The sequence below is a fragment of the Dromiciops gliroides genome, chromosome 3 (assembly GCF_019393635.1).
Source record: "Dromiciops gliroides isolate mDroGli1 chromosome 3, mDroGli1.pri, whole genome shotgun sequence".
Classification (NCBI taxonomy): domain Eukaryota; kingdom Metazoa; phylum Chordata; class Mammalia; order Microbiotheria; family Microbiotheriidae; genus Dromiciops; species Dromiciops gliroides.
Genome location: NC_057863.1, coordinates 617,677,481 through 617,694,885, shown reverse-complemented (window position 1 = coordinate 617,694,885; position 17,405 = coordinate 617,677,481). Strand labels below are relative to the sequence as shown.

At 45.6% G+C, this 17,405-nt stretch overlaps 1 protein-coding gene across 1 annotated transcript in view; it reads left to right on the top strand.

The window, feature by feature from the left end:
- The first annotated feature begins 414 nt into the window (after nt 1-414).
- PADI1 (peptidyl arginine deiminase 1) overlaps nt 415-17,405 on the top strand; it is a 46,596-nt gene continuing 29,605 nt past the window's right edge. The window contains exon 1 of the mRNA XM_043994929.1: nt 415-506. Within this exon, the coding sequence (XP_043850864.1) occupies nt 415-506 (92 nt within the window). The remainder of the gene's footprint in view (nt 507-17,405) is intronic.

The window sequence follows — 17,405 nt, the reverse complement described above, 5'->3', positions numbered from 1 at the left end:
TCCTCATACCTGCAGTCTTCAGGGTGAGGAAGTCCCAAAGACCCGTCTGTAGGTTAAAGCATCCCATCTTTCTGCCTACCCTGGGTCCACTAATCCACCTAACCCCCCTATCCCCCCCAATGCCCTCAAATAGCTTCTCCACCTGATTGTCTCCTGGCCACTGGATTGACAGTATCTGAGCACGTTATGATGGAGCCCTGGGCACGGGGCCAGGGGGTGGGGACAAGGGCTCCAGCTAATCAGGTCACAGGGCGAAATTAAAAGGCAGGCGGAGGAGGGCAGCCCAACAGTCTTTGTTCCAGCTTTCCCATTCTTTCTCTGTTCAGTGTGCCCCACCTGCCGGAGCCTGGAGGACTGTGGGCTGGCTCCGGAGGGGGGAGGCACCCACTGCCTTTGGCGCTGAGGCTTGTCAGCATGGCCCAGCAGAGAGCAATCCGGCTGTCCCTGCAGAAGCCCACCCACTCGGTCTGTGTGGTGGGCACTGACACCCCCGTCGACGTTTATGGGTAAGAGCCTGTCTCTTTTCATCCAGCAGGGCTCTTTGCCCTCCAGGAATTGAGGGGGAAGAGGAGGACCCGCTCCAGGCTCTGGGGGACCTTGGGAAGCACCTTACAGGTTGCCGCCAGTCAGGTGAACCTGTCCCACTGGAAACGTTACCGCATTGCTGCCAACAACAAGAAATGTTTTGACCTGAGAAAAGGCGGAGCAGGTAGCAGCGCCAGAGAGGGAGTAATTTGGTCAGCTGTTTCAGATGGGAAAATAAACTGAAGAACATAGTCTGGAAGGGGGGAATCCAAAACTAGGAACCCCATTGATTGGACTGTGGGCAGGGAATGGGGCGCTTGGAAGGGAGGGACCATGCCTGGCCCTCTCATCAATTCCCACAGTTCTGGGGGCTTGGGACAAGAAGCTTGTGTCTGGCAGGTATAGTGAAATCAGGAGCTAAAGTGATCAGGAAGTCATAGGAGAGGAAGGACGATTTGAGTAGAGGAAGCCTTCAGAACCCTCCTTCTTTCAGTACTAGGATAAACCTGAACTCTCTTGATCACTCTAGTTTGGGTTCTGTCTTGAACTGGTTGGTAGATTGAGGTGTCTAGTTCTGCCCCTGAGCAGTTGTGCTCAGTTTTTGAAAGTTATTTCTCTTCTTTTGGAGTCTGTTTCCTCCTCTGTAAACCACTCCCCACAACAGCTCTGACATTCTGTGTTCCAATATCCTTTCTTGGTCTAACAGTCTGTGTTCTAAGGTCCCTCCTAGCTCTGACATTCTATGTTCTAAGGTCCCTTCTGTCTCTGACATTGTGTTCTAATGTCGTTTCTTGGTCTAACATCCTGTGTTCTAAGGTCCCTCCTTAGCTCTGACATTCTATGTTCTAAGGTCTTTTTTTGGTCTAGCATCCCATGTTCTAAGGGCCCTCCTAGCTCTGATATCTGTCTTCTAATGTCTCTTCTAGGTCTAACATCCCATGTTCTCTACCTCTGACATGTACTGAGGTTCTTCCAGTTCCGACATTCTGTGTTCTAAGGGTCATTTTCATCCCTGAAATTCTGTCTTCTGAGCACCTCTCCAGTTCTGATGATCTAGAACTCTCAGTTCTTTGCCACACCAGAACCTCAGAGGTGGTTGGTGGTCCTGGTGATAGGGAAATTGTTACTTTGTAGGATCCGGCAAGTCCAGAGTGAGGAATCAGTCTGAGAAGGGAACCTGGTCCATCTGCTTCTGGAGAACATTACCTGGCTCTGCCCTGTCTCAGTGTGGATAGAGACTTTGAATTCTGGGTGCGGGGGTGGGGGGGGGAAGGAGGAAGCACTTATTATCCAGTCACTCTTTTCCAAGCACTCCCATGACCCTGGTAGCGAGTCTAAGACCACCTGGTATGGACATTTTCTAGGTTCCTGCATAAATTCAGATGTAGATCTGGAGTGAAAGGACTTGAGTTCAAGTTCACAGCTGTGAAACTATGGGCAAACCCTCCGCCATTCAGCCTCAGTTTTCTCATCTGTGAAATGGGAAGAAATTTACTCACACTATCTACCACATTGGGTTATTGTGAGGACAGTATTTTGCAAATATGCAGGATGAGATCTCTTCATATGTCCTAGGTGACCCTTGCTAGGGATGCCATAGAGGGCATGCTGGATGTGCTGGGCCAAAGGTTGACTTAGAATACCTATGACGACTCTTCTGATTCTGAGACTCAATGAGTTTGTCATTGTTTCTGCCTTATTAGCTTTCTTTCTCTTTAGTATAATGAAAATGGTGTTGGATTTGGAAGCAGAGGACCTGGGTTCAAATCTTGGTCTTGCCATTTAGTACCTGTGTAACCTTTAGCTAGTCATTTAACTTTCTCTGTGCCTCAGTTTCCTCATTTGTACCAGGAAGGGGTTGAACTAGATGATCTCTAAGTTCCATTGACAAGGGTCAGTGTAGTCCAGTAGAAAGAGTGTTGTATTTGGAGTGAGAGTACTTGGGCTCAGATCCCAGCTCTGCCTCCTACTACCCGTGTGACCTTGGGCAAATTGAATAACCTCTCTGTGTCTCAGTTTCCTCCTCTGTAAAGTCAGGGGGTTGGACTAGATGATTTCTAAGGCACCTTCTAGCTCTGTGATCCTAAGGCAGCTCCAAGGTTGGAGGGTAACAAATGGAGAAGGTTTCTCATAAATTTCAGTCTTATGCCACCTGGCATCCCCATTGGGGTAGATATGGATGACAGATGAGGTAGAAAAAAGACAGCCCCTTTTTCTGCTTTGGGTGAAGTCCCAGGGTCCCCAAGGCAGTGGCCTCATAACTGGGGTGGTAGTTAGCATCCTGCAATTGAAGCCAGGAAGACCTGGGCTGGAATCCCACTCTTGGCACTGACACCCTAGGTCTCTTCATTTCTTAGGCTCTCAATGATCTCATCTATGAAATTTCCTGGTTGGCCTCAGTTTCCAAAGAAAAGTTCTTTGTCATTCTAACAGCCTTAGAGCAATGGGGGCCAGTCCTCTCATTGCCATCCATTTCCTACTCCTTATTTCCTTGCCAAAGGCTCGGGACCTTTGGAAGCCCCAAGGGACCCTCAGCGAGGCCCCCCTCCTATCCCCTGCCCCAGGAATGCTCACAGAGCTTGAACCAAAATCTCCAGAAGAATTAGAAGAAAGAACTTGACAGACATCTGAGCTTCACAACTCTCCTGTAAAGGAAGGGCTATGGTCCCTATTATACAGATAAAGAAGTTAAGGCATGAGACTTGCCCAGGGTCATACAGTTAGTGTCTAAGACAGCATGTGAAGCTGAGTCTTTCTGACTCCAGATCCATCACTCTTTCTCTCTGTTGCTTCATGTTGTTTCCTTCGTAGGATCCTGTGTCTGATGCTCCTGTGCCTCCTTTCTAGTACCTCTAAGAGAAATGGAGGAAATGTTGATGAGGGTTGCTACCCTGAAAGGGCATGTTCTTTGGGGATCTCCCAGTACTTTAGAGCAAAGCTTCCTAAACTGTGGGTCCCAACCCCATATGGGATGGTGTAACTGAATGTGGGGGTCATGAAAACGTTGGCAGTAAATATTTGACTTGCATACCTATTTTATATATCTATATACCTGGGGTTATATAAGAATTTCTTGGGCAAAAAGGAGAAAAAGTTGAAGAAGCCCTGCTTTAGAGCATCCTTCAGAAATGGAATTCAGGTGAAGAGGTGAGAAGAGAGGGCAGGGCTACCCTTGGCCTTGCTGGATATGGCTCTGTTGTTGGCTAGTTTGGCGGGGAGGAGATTCAGAGTGCTTTGTGGAAGGGCAGCTGGGATTTGAGCTAGAGGCACAGGTCCCAAGTCCTACCTGGCTGTAGATGGTCTCAAAAGGTCCTTCAAGTTCTCTTATGATTCTATGAATGAAAAAAAAATGATTCTAAGAATGTCTGGGTCCTGGTGATGACTCCTTTAACTGTACTGGTTGGGGAAGCCTGGGATGAGAAAAATCATCATAAGAAATGCCATGACAGCTGTTTCCTATATCTAATTGAGAGAAATCAAGATTAAACTTAAAGAAGAACTTCCTTGTAGGGAGGGCAGTGAACAGTGATCTGGGTGGTGGAAGGAGAGCATGGAATGACCTTCTGTGGAGGGAATCATCTGGTCTAGCCCCTTTATCTTACAAAGGAAGAAACTGAGGCCTAGAGATGTAAGGTGACTTATCCAAGGTGGTACAGTTGGTAGGTGGCAGAGTGGGGAATTCTACCTTATGTGCCCTGACAGTAAATCCAGTCCTTTTCCCAACTGGCCATACTGGTTGAGAGGCCATGCTAGCCAGAGGCAGAAGCTGGGCTTGTTTATCTAGCCAGAAGCTCTCCTTCTCCCCTCCTGGGAAGGTGTGTCTTAGAGGCAGAGACCTTGGCATCCCCCAGGCCTGGCAGGTGTTTCTCACCAGCCCTGGAGGCTAACTGCTGCTACTGTTGCTGACTGACCAGGTTCATGAGGGGTGGCATGGCCCCCAGGGACACTGCTTGCCAATCACCTGATTTTGTCAACCTCCCAGGCTCATGGAGAGAGTTAATGGGGTGTCATGTGGGTGACTTCACGGGAAGTGATTAATTACCCCCAAAGGAGCCAATGAGACTTGGTTTAGGGAAATATTTGCGTTTCAGTGGCTAATTGTCAGATGGCTCGAACTTGGAGTGTCTTCTTCTTAAAGGGACCAGCCTCCCAGTTTGACCCCCCCCCCAGACTTAGCATGAGGCAACCAAACTATCTCCCCTTTCCCTACATCTCCTTTAGCTCATGGTGTCTAAAAGGAGCCCTGGCAACTTTATGGAGCAGGCTCAGACGGGAGATGGGTCAAGGAAGCCACCTCATGACCCCTGATTCATTTAAGATGATTCCAGCCTGCCCAGTTCCCCCTCCCCCCAAGGCCTTCCTACTTCCCTACCCAAAAGCCTGCAGGGCTTGGACCTTGGCCAAGCTCACCAGTCCTGTCAAGCAATACTGAGAGAGCCTGAGACTGAGCAAAACCCCAAACAATGCAGTCCAGCTAATCTCGGTCTTAATTGGCAGCCCAAAGGCTCAGAGTAAGAACCCTGTGGGGTGGAGGAGTTTAATGAGTGTTTATTAACAAAACTGAAGAAGATTTCGAGGAGCTCTAAGCCTTCTTGACCGGCCTAGCCTCTTGAGTCCTTGTTCTTCCTTTCCTGGTTTCTCCTCCCGCACCCCCTCTTTGGTTGATGCTTTATTGGTAATCTTTGAAAAAAAAATCACTATCACTTCCCAATAACTCTCCCCAGACTCCCATTAGAACCCTCTGTTAGACAAATAAGTACAATAGAGTAAACACATTGACTGTGTCTGACCCTATGCCTTAATCTGCACTTGTCACTGGTCACCTCTTTCTGCTGGAAGGCTGGAAGCTCCACTCCCCTCATCTTTGATCAGACTTCCATAGCCTTCCCAGCTGTTTTCTTTTACATCTTTGTGGTCATCATATAAATGTTCCTTAAGTTCTGCTTCTTTCATTTTGTATCTCTTTCCTACAAGTCTTCCCAAGTTTCTCTAAATTCTTCATATTTATTCATTCATTGAATTAATATTCTATGACATTCAGGTACCACAATTTATTTAACCATTCCCAAATTAATGGATATTCTCTTTCTCTCTCTCTCTCTCTCTCTCTCTCTCTCTCTCTCTCTCTCTCTCTCTCTCTCTCTCTCTCTCTCTCTCTCTCTCCCCCCTATAAATAACATTCAGAGAACCTTAGAACATAGAATATCAGAGCTAGAATGAACCTTAGAGCATAAAATATTAGAGATGGAAGGGGCCTTAGAACATAGAATGTGAGAGTTAGGGGATCCTTACAATACAAAATCTTAGAACCAGGAAGGCCCTTAGAACAGAGAATGTCTTAGATCTAGGAAGTCCTTTGAAGGGGCCTTAGAACATTGAATGTCATAACTGGGAGGGACTTTGGAGATCATGTATAACAATCCTGTGGGAGGGGAATTGACTTCTCTTGCCACCTCCCAAATCCTCCACTTCCTAATTTTTGGAGGGGTGCTTCCTGAGCTCTTTCTCCTTTGTGTTGGCTTCTTTCTAACCTGTTCTGCTGACTGGCAATGACATTCCTTTTTCCTGAAGCTCTAAGTACCCTGGTCCTCAGATCTCCATCTTGGATGTTCCTTCCATATTCTAAGTTCACCCATCTTTACCTTTAACCTTTGCCCTCTGCCACCTTCTTGACTGAGCCACCTTCTTTGACTGTCCTTCCTTCTTAGCCTCTTTCCTCCTTGTTCCTCTTGTCCTTTTTCTCTTTCTCCCAAGTTCTCCTACTTCAGCACTACCATTTTCTTTCATCTCCCTTTTTCCTTAATGTCTTATAGGGTGCCTGAATTGCTCACAAGAGGGCAAGGATCCTGCTGTTCTTTCCCCACTTCACCCAGTTGGGGGAAAAAACAAACAAACTCAAAGACTGGTTTCCCTTTTCCTTGAGCACTGGCCTTATAGGTCTCTGGTACAGTCTGTACTTCTTGTTTCTTAAATAGTCCATCTTTTTCTGGCCTTCTGCAGTTGGGTCAGGAGAAAAGATGACCATCATTTAGTGTGGATCCCAACTGGCCACCCATTAGACATTCAAGGTACATCATCTCAGCTGGGCTCTGACTACTTCTCATCAATCCTTCTGCTTTGCCCTTATCAAATCATTATCTCATTCCTCATAGTGACTATTCCAAAACTTTTGAAGACACTATTTATAGGATCATAGATTTAAAGCTGGAAGGGACCACAGAGGACATCTAGCCTGTAACTCTATGGCGCTTACTACTTCTATGACCTTGGGTAAATCACTTCCTTGGGCCTCAGTTTCCTCATCTAATAAAATGAGGGGGTTAATCTAGATGACCCCAGGGGCGCCTTCCAGCTTTTGATGCATGATCCATGATCAATGTGTCCAAAACATAATTCATTTTCCTTCCCCTTAAATCATCCTCAGCTCCTAATTACCTATTACCATAGAGAACAACACCATCCTCTCAGTCTTGAAGGCTCTGCCACCTCTCTTGTCTTTTTCACCTCTGAAGCATCTCTTGTGTATTTCATCTCCACAGCATCTCTTGTGTATTTCACCTCTGAAGCATCTCTTGTCTATTTCACCTCTGAAGCAACTCTTGTGTATTTCACCTCTGCAACATCTCTTGTGTATTTCACCTCTGCAGCATCTCTTGTTTATTTAACCTCTGCAGCATCTCTTGTGTATTTCACCTCTGAAGCATCTCTTGTCTATTTCACCTCTGCTGCATCTCTTGTGTATTTCACCTCCTCAGTATCTCTTGTGTATTTCACCTCTGCAGCATCTCTTTTGTATTTCACCTCTACCCATCTCTTGTCCATTTCACAGTTGCAACCTCTCTCAAATACAACCTCTTCCCTCCTTTGACACTTCCACCACCACCTACCTCATCATCATCATCAGGTGTGAGCCTGGATTATTGTGATAGTTGCTGGGAGGTGTGCCTGCCTGCCTTTAGTCTCCCCCCACTCCAATTCATCAATTCAGCTATCAAAATGATTTTCCTAAAGCTCAGGTCTGATCATGTCATCCCCCTCTCTTTACCCCCTCATTCTAGGATCAGTAATTTATAGTATTTCCCTTTTGGCTCTAGGATCTAATATAAATTGCTCTATTTGGCATTCAAAGTCCTTCATAACCTAGCCCTCTTCTACCTTTTCAGTCTTTTTGAACCTTCCTCCAAGACACACATTCTTCACTCTTTGATCCAGTGACATTGACCTGTCTATTCCATGAATAAAACACTTCATCACCTGATTCTAGGGTTTTTCTCTGGCTGACCCCCATGCCTGGGACACTCTCCTTCATCTCTGCATCTGAAATTCCCTGACTTCCTTTAAAGCCCAACTGAAATCCCATCTTCTGCAGGAAGCCTTTCCCAACCTCTCCTAATTCTAGTTTCTTCCTTCTCTTAATTATTTCCTATTTATCCTATGTATAACTTATTTGTATTTGTTTGTATGTTATTTCCCTCATTAGATTATAAGCTCCTTGAGGGCAGGGACCATCTTTTGTATCTATTTGTATCCTTGGTGCTTACCTAGTACCTGACACATACTAAGTGCCTAATAAATATTTACTGTTTGACTAATACAGATGTTAAATACACCAGAACTTGAGGCCTCTGCCCAAGTTTCCTCTCCTCAAAGACAAATTATTCCTACTCCTATGTTGTTTTTAATAGGGACAGTTCGTTCATCTACCTTTCTGTGGCTTATAAATGGTCTCAGGAAAGTGGCGGAGCTTTGTTTATGTTGTTGTTTGCCCTTCATTCTCAGAGGACCATGACATAGGGGTGATGTCATGACTTGCGGTGAATTGGATTTAATTGAGGGATTGCTGCGCAAGGTCACCAACCTCATTCTTGCCATCTGGGTCCAGTGGCAAGATATATAACAGGATGACTGGAGATGGCCCTGGATGTTTAAGGAAAGTGGGGTTAAGTGGCTTGTCCAGAGTCATACAGCTAGTAAGTATCTGAAGTGAAATTTGAACTCAAGTCCTCATGACCCCAGGGCCAGTGCTACCTAGCTGCCCTTAGAGCTTTATTTAGATGCTAGAATCAAAGAGTAAGCAAATATCAGGTAAGAGGGTTTTAGAACACAGAATGCCAGAGCTGGGAGGGACTTTAGAACACAGAATGTGAGAACTGGGAATGAGGGCCCTTAGAACAGAAAATGTCAGAACTGGATAGCCCTCATTCCTCAGAAAAAAATAGCTTCTAAGCTCACACATACTGGTACCAGTCTTCGAAGGTTCCTCAATAATAGTTCAGCAATCACTCTTTCTTGGTTTCTCATAAAGTCACTAGCTTCCATTTGTTCAATCCTAATTCTTAGGCAATTATTTTCTTCAGAGAGCTTTTCCATTTGGCTTTTCAAGCTGTTGACTTTTTTCTCATGACTTTCCTGCATCACTTTCATTTCTCTTTCCATTTTTTTCCTCTACCTCTCTTATTTTATCTTCAAAGTCCTTTTTGAGTGCCTCTATGGCGTGAGACCAATTCATATTTTTCTTGGAAGCTTTGGATGTAGGAGCCCTGATATTGCCATCTTCTTCTGAGGGTGCACTTCGATCTTCCTTGTCACTAAAGAAACTTCCTATGGTCCACATCTTTCTCTGTCTGTGCATCTTGCCTACCTATTTCTTGACTTTTAACTCCATCTTAAAGGGGGCACTGCTTCTAGGCTGCACTGTCCCAAGCTTCAAGGTGTCCAAGATGGTACAATTTAAGGAGAGGCAGGTTCTCCACTTGCCTGGCCTGTGCTCAATTGCTCTTTCTCAAGAGGAAGTCTCTTCCCTTTGCTGCCTCTGAGTCTCTGCCTGACACTTGCCTTATTATATACGGTTCCCTGGCAGGGCCCTTTGAATGCATAGGTATGTAGTCTGAGTTTTGTGTAGTTCCTTGCCTTCCCTGGGTTTCTTCCTTTCCTTTCTTTTGGTATCCCCTGCATAGTGTATTCCCAGTGCTCTGGAAAATGGGGTCGTTTTTTGTTAGTGCCATATTTATTGGTGCCATTTTCTATGGCCCCCCTTTCACAAAAGGTTTGAGGAGAGGGCAGACAGAATGAAAGCTAGCCACCACCACTTATACCAGTCTGTTACAACTGGGATCCAAGTTTCCTCACTCCTAAACTATTTTTTTTTTTGCGTGGGGCAATGAGGGTTAAGTGACTTGCCCAGGGTCACACAGCTAGTAAGTGTCAAGTGTCTGAGGTCAGATTTGAACTCAAGTCCTCCTGAATCCAGGGTGTGTGCTTTATCCACTGCACCACCTAGCTGCCCCTGTAAACTCTTTACATTAGACCAGGATGGTTGTGTTGGGGATATCAAGGATTTTATCATTGCTTCCTCCTCTCCCCCATTCTGGATCTTTCTTTCCCTGGTTGGTGATCTTTCCACTGTACTATAGATTCCTGTAGCAGAAGGCCAATATCAAGTTCACGAGCAATTATTAAGTAATTACTATGTGCCCAGCCCTGTTCTAACAGATGAAAATACAAATACAAGTAGAAAGAAAGACAGTGCCTGCCCTCAAAGAGCTTATATTCTATTGGGGGAAAGAAAACATATAAATGGACGCTGAAAAGGTGGAGAGGGAAGAGAGATGAAGGAACTTGGCTTGGGTACAGTAGAGAAAGTCCAGAAAGTCAGGAGAACAATCTGGAGAGGAATGAAAACATTCTACTAGAAGGGTAGAAATTGGGCTGGATTCGAAGCCAGAAGACCTGTGACCTTGGGCAAGTCACTTCCTCTCTTGGAGCCTCAGTTTTTTCATCTGTAAAATGAGAGGCTAGGACTGGGTGATCTCAAAGGTCTGCTTCATACTGAAGGCTTGAGTAGACTTCCTTCCTTTTTTTTTTTTTTGACTTTTTAATTTAATTAAATTAATTAATTTTCATTACCCCATTTTACAGATGAAAGAGAGGTTGTGTATCCTGCCAGGTATCAGAGGCAATCTTTTTTTTTTTTTTAAATTTTCTTTTAAGTGAGGCAATTGGGGTTAAGTGACTTGCCCAGGGTCACACAGCTAGTAAGTGTTAAGTGTCTGAGGCCGGATTTGAACTCAGGTACTCCTGACTCCAGGGCCGGTGCTCTATCCACTGCGCCACCTAGCTGCCCCAGAGGCAATCTTTATTGCACTCTCTCCACGAAGACTTGATGTTTCTTGAATCACTTTCCCTTTCCTGGCCTCAATTTCCTCATCGGTAAAATGAGGTGGTTGGAGCAGAATGATCTCTGAAGTTCCTTTCAGCCCACCCCTCTGTCAAGCCCTCCTCTCCTTGACTCCTTTCCCTTTTGCATTCATGCCCCTCCTGCTCCCTTTTTCCCTCCCTGGCTTCCTAGACCTTCTTAGGGGAAAGAGCAAAGGGCTTTTTGGAAAGTGGGGCTGATATGCCTTGGCCCCTGAGGGTTCTTGACTTAAGTAGTAATTATGGTATATTTTGGGGATGAGGGGCTGTGGTTGGGCTGAGGAATGTCATCTTGTCCCTGCCCCAAGGATCTGCAGGTAGCTCTGGTGTCACATCTTCACCAGGCAGAGACATTTAGTACTTAATCCCACAAGTCTTTGCTGAGCAAAAGCTACGGTGTGCGCAGGTGAGTGCTGAAAACAAAAGATAGAAAAAAGGGTGAAATTTAGAGTTAGGAAACCGGGATTTGAATTCCAACTTTGCACCAATCACTTCTCTTTTCTGGGGCCCACTTAGATGATGGGTAAAATGAGCAATTTGGAAGAGATGGTCTCTAGATCCTGCTCTGGTATTCTGTGCTCTATAGGACAGGAGATAATTAAGTGCTATGAATAGAAGGGCTTCACTGGTGTGAGAGCGGGAAGAGGAGACTGGGAGAGCCTGAATTTTAGCAAAGCTTTGAAATGCCTGTCCCGAGAAGTCCAGCCCCAAAGCTGGCTCTCTGAACTAGCCTAGAGATGCTCCCCGTCTGTCCCCCTCCTCTTGAAGGTGGCCACTTTGCCTGAGGACTAGCCAAGGGAATATTTCCTGCTTCTTCCTTCCCCTACCTTTTCTGGTCCCCTGGAGAGTGGTCCCCTTAAGGGAGAGGATAACTGAACGGAGAAGCTGATGAAACGGTGTGGTCTTTCTCAGCCTCTCACTCCAGGGACGTTTCTCTTCTCTTCTCCCCTCCCCTCCCCTCTCCTCCCCTCCATGTCCCTCCACGCCCCTCCCTTTTTCTTTTCTCTCTGTCTCTGTCCCTCTCTCTCCAACCTTTCTCTCCCTTCCCCCCCATTTCCCCTCCCCCTTCTCTCCCTCCCTCCCTCCTCTTCCCATCCCCTTCCTCTCCTGTCTGATCTATCTCTGTCTCTCTCAAGTCTCTGTCTCGTCTCTCTAGTCCCATCCCTCCCAGGTTTCTGAGGAATTACAGGGCACAAAGCGTATGAGTTTGTTTCGTAGGAAGAGGAGAGTGAGGGGAGGAGGAGGAGGGGAGCCCTCCCTTTAATTCTAGTCTGAGGAGCACATTCCACAGAGTTGTGATGGCTCGGGCTCTTGGGCTTTATGGAACCTGCAGAGGAGCTATCCCCGCCCCCCCAATCTTTGATGTCCTGATAAGGGATTCCACCTAACCCGTGGCCAGGAAGGCTGCTTCTAAACACTGGCAGTGTACAACTGGGCGCAAGAACACACTCAGAGCTGGGAGGAATCCTATCGAGGGAGCTCTCAATGTAGAATGTCGGAAGTGGGCTTTCGCTGAAGGTCTGAGAGGGGGAAAGGACTTGATTAAGGCCATGTAGCAAATTCACAGAATCATAAAGTGAGTGGGGAGGGATCTTGGAGGCCATCTCGTCCAGCCTCTGCTTTAAAGTCCTCTAGTGACAGGGAACTCACCACCTCCTTTGGAGGCTGATGATTCCACCTTGGGTCAGCTCTAATGTTAATGGTTAAGAATTTATTCCTGGGGCAGCTAGGTGGCGCAGTGAATAGAGCACCGACCCTGGATTCAGGAGGACCTGAGTTCAAATTTAGTATCAGACACTTAACACTTACTAGCTGTGTGACCCTGGGCAAGTCACTTAACCCCAATTGCCTCACCAAAAAAAAAAAAAGAATTTATTCCCGATTAAACTCTTTAGAACTTCCACCCCATGCTCCTAGCTCTGCCCTCCGAGGCCAACTGGAACAAGTGTAATTCCTCCTCAGTGATATCCCTTAAGATACTTGAGGATGGCTGTTGTGTAGCCCTCCCCCCAACTCTCCCCACTCCAAGACTTCTCCAGGCTAACTGTCCCCAGTCTCATCCATCTCAGGAGGTCGGAGCCTCAAACCAAGACCAACAGCAGAGTCAAGAGTTCTAATTTAACCTGGGAGCTTAGAGGGAGATCTGTAACCAAGAAGGTGGTCCCTGACTCCCAGCCTTCATCACTTCAGTTGTAGTGCAGGGACCAAGTGCTTTGGGCTGTCTCAAGACCACCAGAGAAAGGGACCGCCTTGGGACCACATGACCTTGGTCCTTTCTTGTGGTTTTAGTAGAAAGAGAGCTTGGCTCTTGGAGAGGAGGCAGCTGGCAGCCTCTCCCTCAAGTCACCTGGTGCCGTGGAGTCCTGCCTGAGCTGCAGACGGATGTGACCGGTGGGGTAGTGAAGGGAACTAGATGGGGAGCTCCCAAATGCCCAGCACACCCCTGTGATGTCGTGTCTTCCTTAGTAAAGGAAGAGGGAGTTTCCAGTTATGACATTCTAGACGTTCTGAACATGTGCTCTGAGGGCCCCCCCAGCTCTGAAATCCTATATTCAAAAACCCTCCCACTTCTGACTCTCTGTGTTCTAAGGGCCCTCCCATCTCTGGCATTCTGTATTCTAAGGGCCCTCCCAGCTGTCACCTTCTGTGTTGTAAGGTCCTTTCTAACTCTTTATCTTGTGATCTGATGATTGCATCTACTCATGTCTCTTAACCCTGAGCTTATTTTTGTAATCCCACACAGGCTTCTGGCCATGCTATCTGGCTGGTGGGTGGCCACTGTTTTTAACAGATGTGTGGTCTGGGATTGAAAAATCAGGTTCACAGCTGCTGGAGTCACAGTCAGTTAGAGAGGAGGATCTGATTAAACACATACACATGTGTACATATACATACATGTAGAAACATGCAGATACATGCGATGAATGCACATACTACATACAATGCATACCTACATGTATATGTATAGACACATATACCTATACATACACGCAGAAACATATAGATACATACTATGAATGCACACGCTACATATAATACATACCTACAGATATACGTATAGACACATATACCTATACATACACGCAGAAACACACAGATACATATTATGAATGCACACACTACATACAATACATACCTACAGATATACGTATATATACACGTACATATACATACACACAGAAACACACAGATACACACTATGAATGCAAACACTACATACAATACATATAGATATACATATATACACACATGTACATATACATACACACAGAAACACAGAGATATATACTATGAATGCACACACTACATACAATACATACAGATACACATGTATACACATATGTGCATATACATATATGCAGAAACACAGATACATACTATTAATTCACACACTACATAAAATACATTCCTACAGACATACATAAACTTATGCACATATACATACACGCAGAAACATACAGATGCATAATATGAATACACACATACCACACACAATGCATACCTACAGATATATATACATACACACATAGACATACATATACTACAGACATATAGTATACACACTCATACATAGTATACATACATAAACACATGAACACACAAAAGATCTGTGTGTTTTTTTAATCCATTCTTGGGGCAGCTAGGTGGTGCAGTGGATAGAGCATCAGCCCTGGAGTTAGGAGGACCTGAATTCATAGCCGGCTTCAGACACTTGACACTAGCTGGGTGACCCTGGGCAAGTCACTTAACCCCAATTGCCTCGACAAAAAACCCCCAAACTCATTCACTGTTTGCCATTATTATCTGACTAAAAATCACCTGTAGTTTTGATTTTTGAAAATGATCTGTGGTTGGTTAGTTTTTTACTTAATTGAAAATGATCCGTGCAGGGGTCGTTTGTTCTTTCTTGTATCATACAGAGTCTGGGATGATTCTCTGCTTGGTATTTTCCTTCTCCTTCCCCTTGGAGCAGGTAAAATGAAGATTTGTGGGAATATGGTTTCTTCTGTTCCTTGGACTCAGCTTTGGCCCACCCCATGGGCCAGAAGTAGGGCTCTGCCAGGTGCGTGCTTCGTGAGGGCCTGTGGGCCACCTCCCTGTTCCTTAGGCCAGACCCTCTGCAGGGCACATGCCAGGTTTCATGGCATTCTAAGCTCACAGATGCGGAGTTGGGGAGGGACCCTAGAGGCTGCTTAGTCTAACTCCCTCAACTTAGAAAGGAAGAAACTAAGGCCTAAATGGGAAGTGACTTGCCTTATTCATGGAACTAGGGAGTGGCCCAGTTCAGGTTCCAACCTGGGTCTTCTGACTCCAAATGCAGTGGACATTCTAGAGTACCATGATACTTCATGAGTATTATTGCCTTATAATACTTTCAACTGGGGCAGCGAGGAGCCATTGTGGTGTACAGAGCACCAGGCCCAGAGTCAGGAAGATTCATCTTTCTGAGCTCAAATCTTGTCTGACACTTACTAGCTGTGTGACCCTGGGCAAGTCACTTCACCTTGTTTGCCTCAGTTTCCTCATCTGTAAAATATGATGGAGAAGGAAGTGTCAAACTACTCCAGGATCTCTCCCAAGGAATCCCCAAATGGGGTCATGAAGAGTTGGTCATGACTGGAATGACTGAATTGACCTTTAATTGAGTCCACAGCCGGTGAATTTGGTCCCCGATGCTCTTGCTGGAAGTAATGTAAGAATACCAGACATCAGAGCTGGGAAGGACCTTAGAACACAAAATGTCTGAGATGAAACAAATCTTTCTTGTTATTTTAAAATACCGTATGGAGGGGCAGCTAGGTGGTGTAGTGGATAAAGCACCGGCCCTGGATTCAGGAGGACCTGAGTTCAAATCCAGCCTCAGACACTTGACACTTAACTAGCTGTTTGACCCTGGGCAAGTCACTTAACCCTCATTGCCCTGCCAAAAAACCAAAAAAATAACAAAAACCAAAACAAAACCTTATGGACTAGAAATCATTTTGTCCAGCTCCCATCATCTTTTTGTAAATTTTAAAGCCCCAGTTTCTCAGTCTCCCCCAGGCAGGAGGTCCAGCTGTCATACATGGGCTTGATTCCCCTGCTTATTTTCCAGAATGGGTCAGTTCATCCCTCCTTAGGGTCTCAAGTAGCTCCCTACTCCAAGAGAGTCTGTATATTGGTGGCAGACTTAGTCTGACCCCCATTACTGTAGCTGAAAACTCCTAAATTCAAGTGATCCACCCAATAACAGGGATAATAGGCATGTACCACCATACCTGGCCAGCCTATCCCATTTTACAGATGAGAAAACTCAGGGCCAGAGAGGGCAAGGGTCTCAGAGTTATTATCAGTATGCTCGTTGCTGTTCAGTTATTCAGCATATCCAGCTTTTTATGAACCCAAGGTCTTGTCTATGGGGTTTTCTTGGCAAAGATAGTGGAGTGGTTTTCCATCTCCTTCTCCAATGTGTCCTCCTTTTACAGATGAAGAACAAAAGCAAATAGGGGTTAAGTGACTTGCCTAGGGTCACACAGTCAGTAAGTATCTGAGGCGGATTTTAACTCAGACCTTCCTGATTCCAGGCCTGGTACTCCATCCACTGTACCACCTAGCTGCTCCTACTAGTGTCATAGCCAAACCCAAATTCAGGGTCTTTAGAGTCCAAGTCCAGCCTACTTTCCACTCCACCAAACCTGGACCTTGATTCCTGGAGGCCAAATATGCTGGGTACCATCTGAGTGGTTTTATAATAGTTGGGGAATTCAGAGGAAGGAAAGAAAAATTCAGGCTGAGGGAATGAAGGAAGGCTTTGAAGAGGAGGAGACTCCTGAACGAGAACTTGAGGATGAGTAGAGATAGATGTAGGGAGGGATGATGGGGAGAACGTTCCCAGTCAGGGGATGGTGTGACCCAGTGATGCTTGGGCCAACAGGGAGAAGGCCTATTGGCTCTGTTAGGTTGCCTAAAATAAGGTCTGGGTTAGATACTGGAGGGTCTTGATCACCAAACCAAGGGTGTTGGTTGTAAATATCAGTTCTGTGGAAAGTGATCTCATGAGCCTCCTTCCCCATGAAGTGCTCTTTGTCCCCTTCAACCAAAATTTCCTTCTCTGTCCTATGAGTTCCCCCACCCACCTTGAGACTTCTCAAGTGATTCACCCTTCCTAAACATTAATTTCCTCATCTATAAAAGGAGGGGGAGGGTAGACTGGTTGACATGTAAGTTTTTTTCAAGGTCAAATGGTCCTTAGTTGTAAAATGAGGGGAATGGACTAGATGAGCCCTAAACTTATGCACCTCTGATCCATTGTGCTTCTGTGACTTCACTGTATGAGCAAAGAAGTGGCTGGGAAGATTACATTAACTGTATAGCTGGACAGCCATGCAGAGAAAAGGTTGGACAAAAGTGAGAGTGGAGATAGAAATATGAATTTAAAAGCTAGCGGGCAGCTAGGTGGCACAATGGATAAAGCACCGGCCCTGGATTCAAGAGGACCTGAGTTCAAATCCGACCTCAGACACTTGACACTAGCTGGATGACCCTGGGCAAGTCACTTAACCCCACTGCCCTGCAAAAAACCAACCAAACAAACAAACAAACAAACAAAAACTATCACACACACACCAAAAAAAAAACCAACAAATTTTTTTTAATAAGTTAAAAAAAAATTTTTTTTAAAGCCATCACAATAGTCTAGGTGAAGT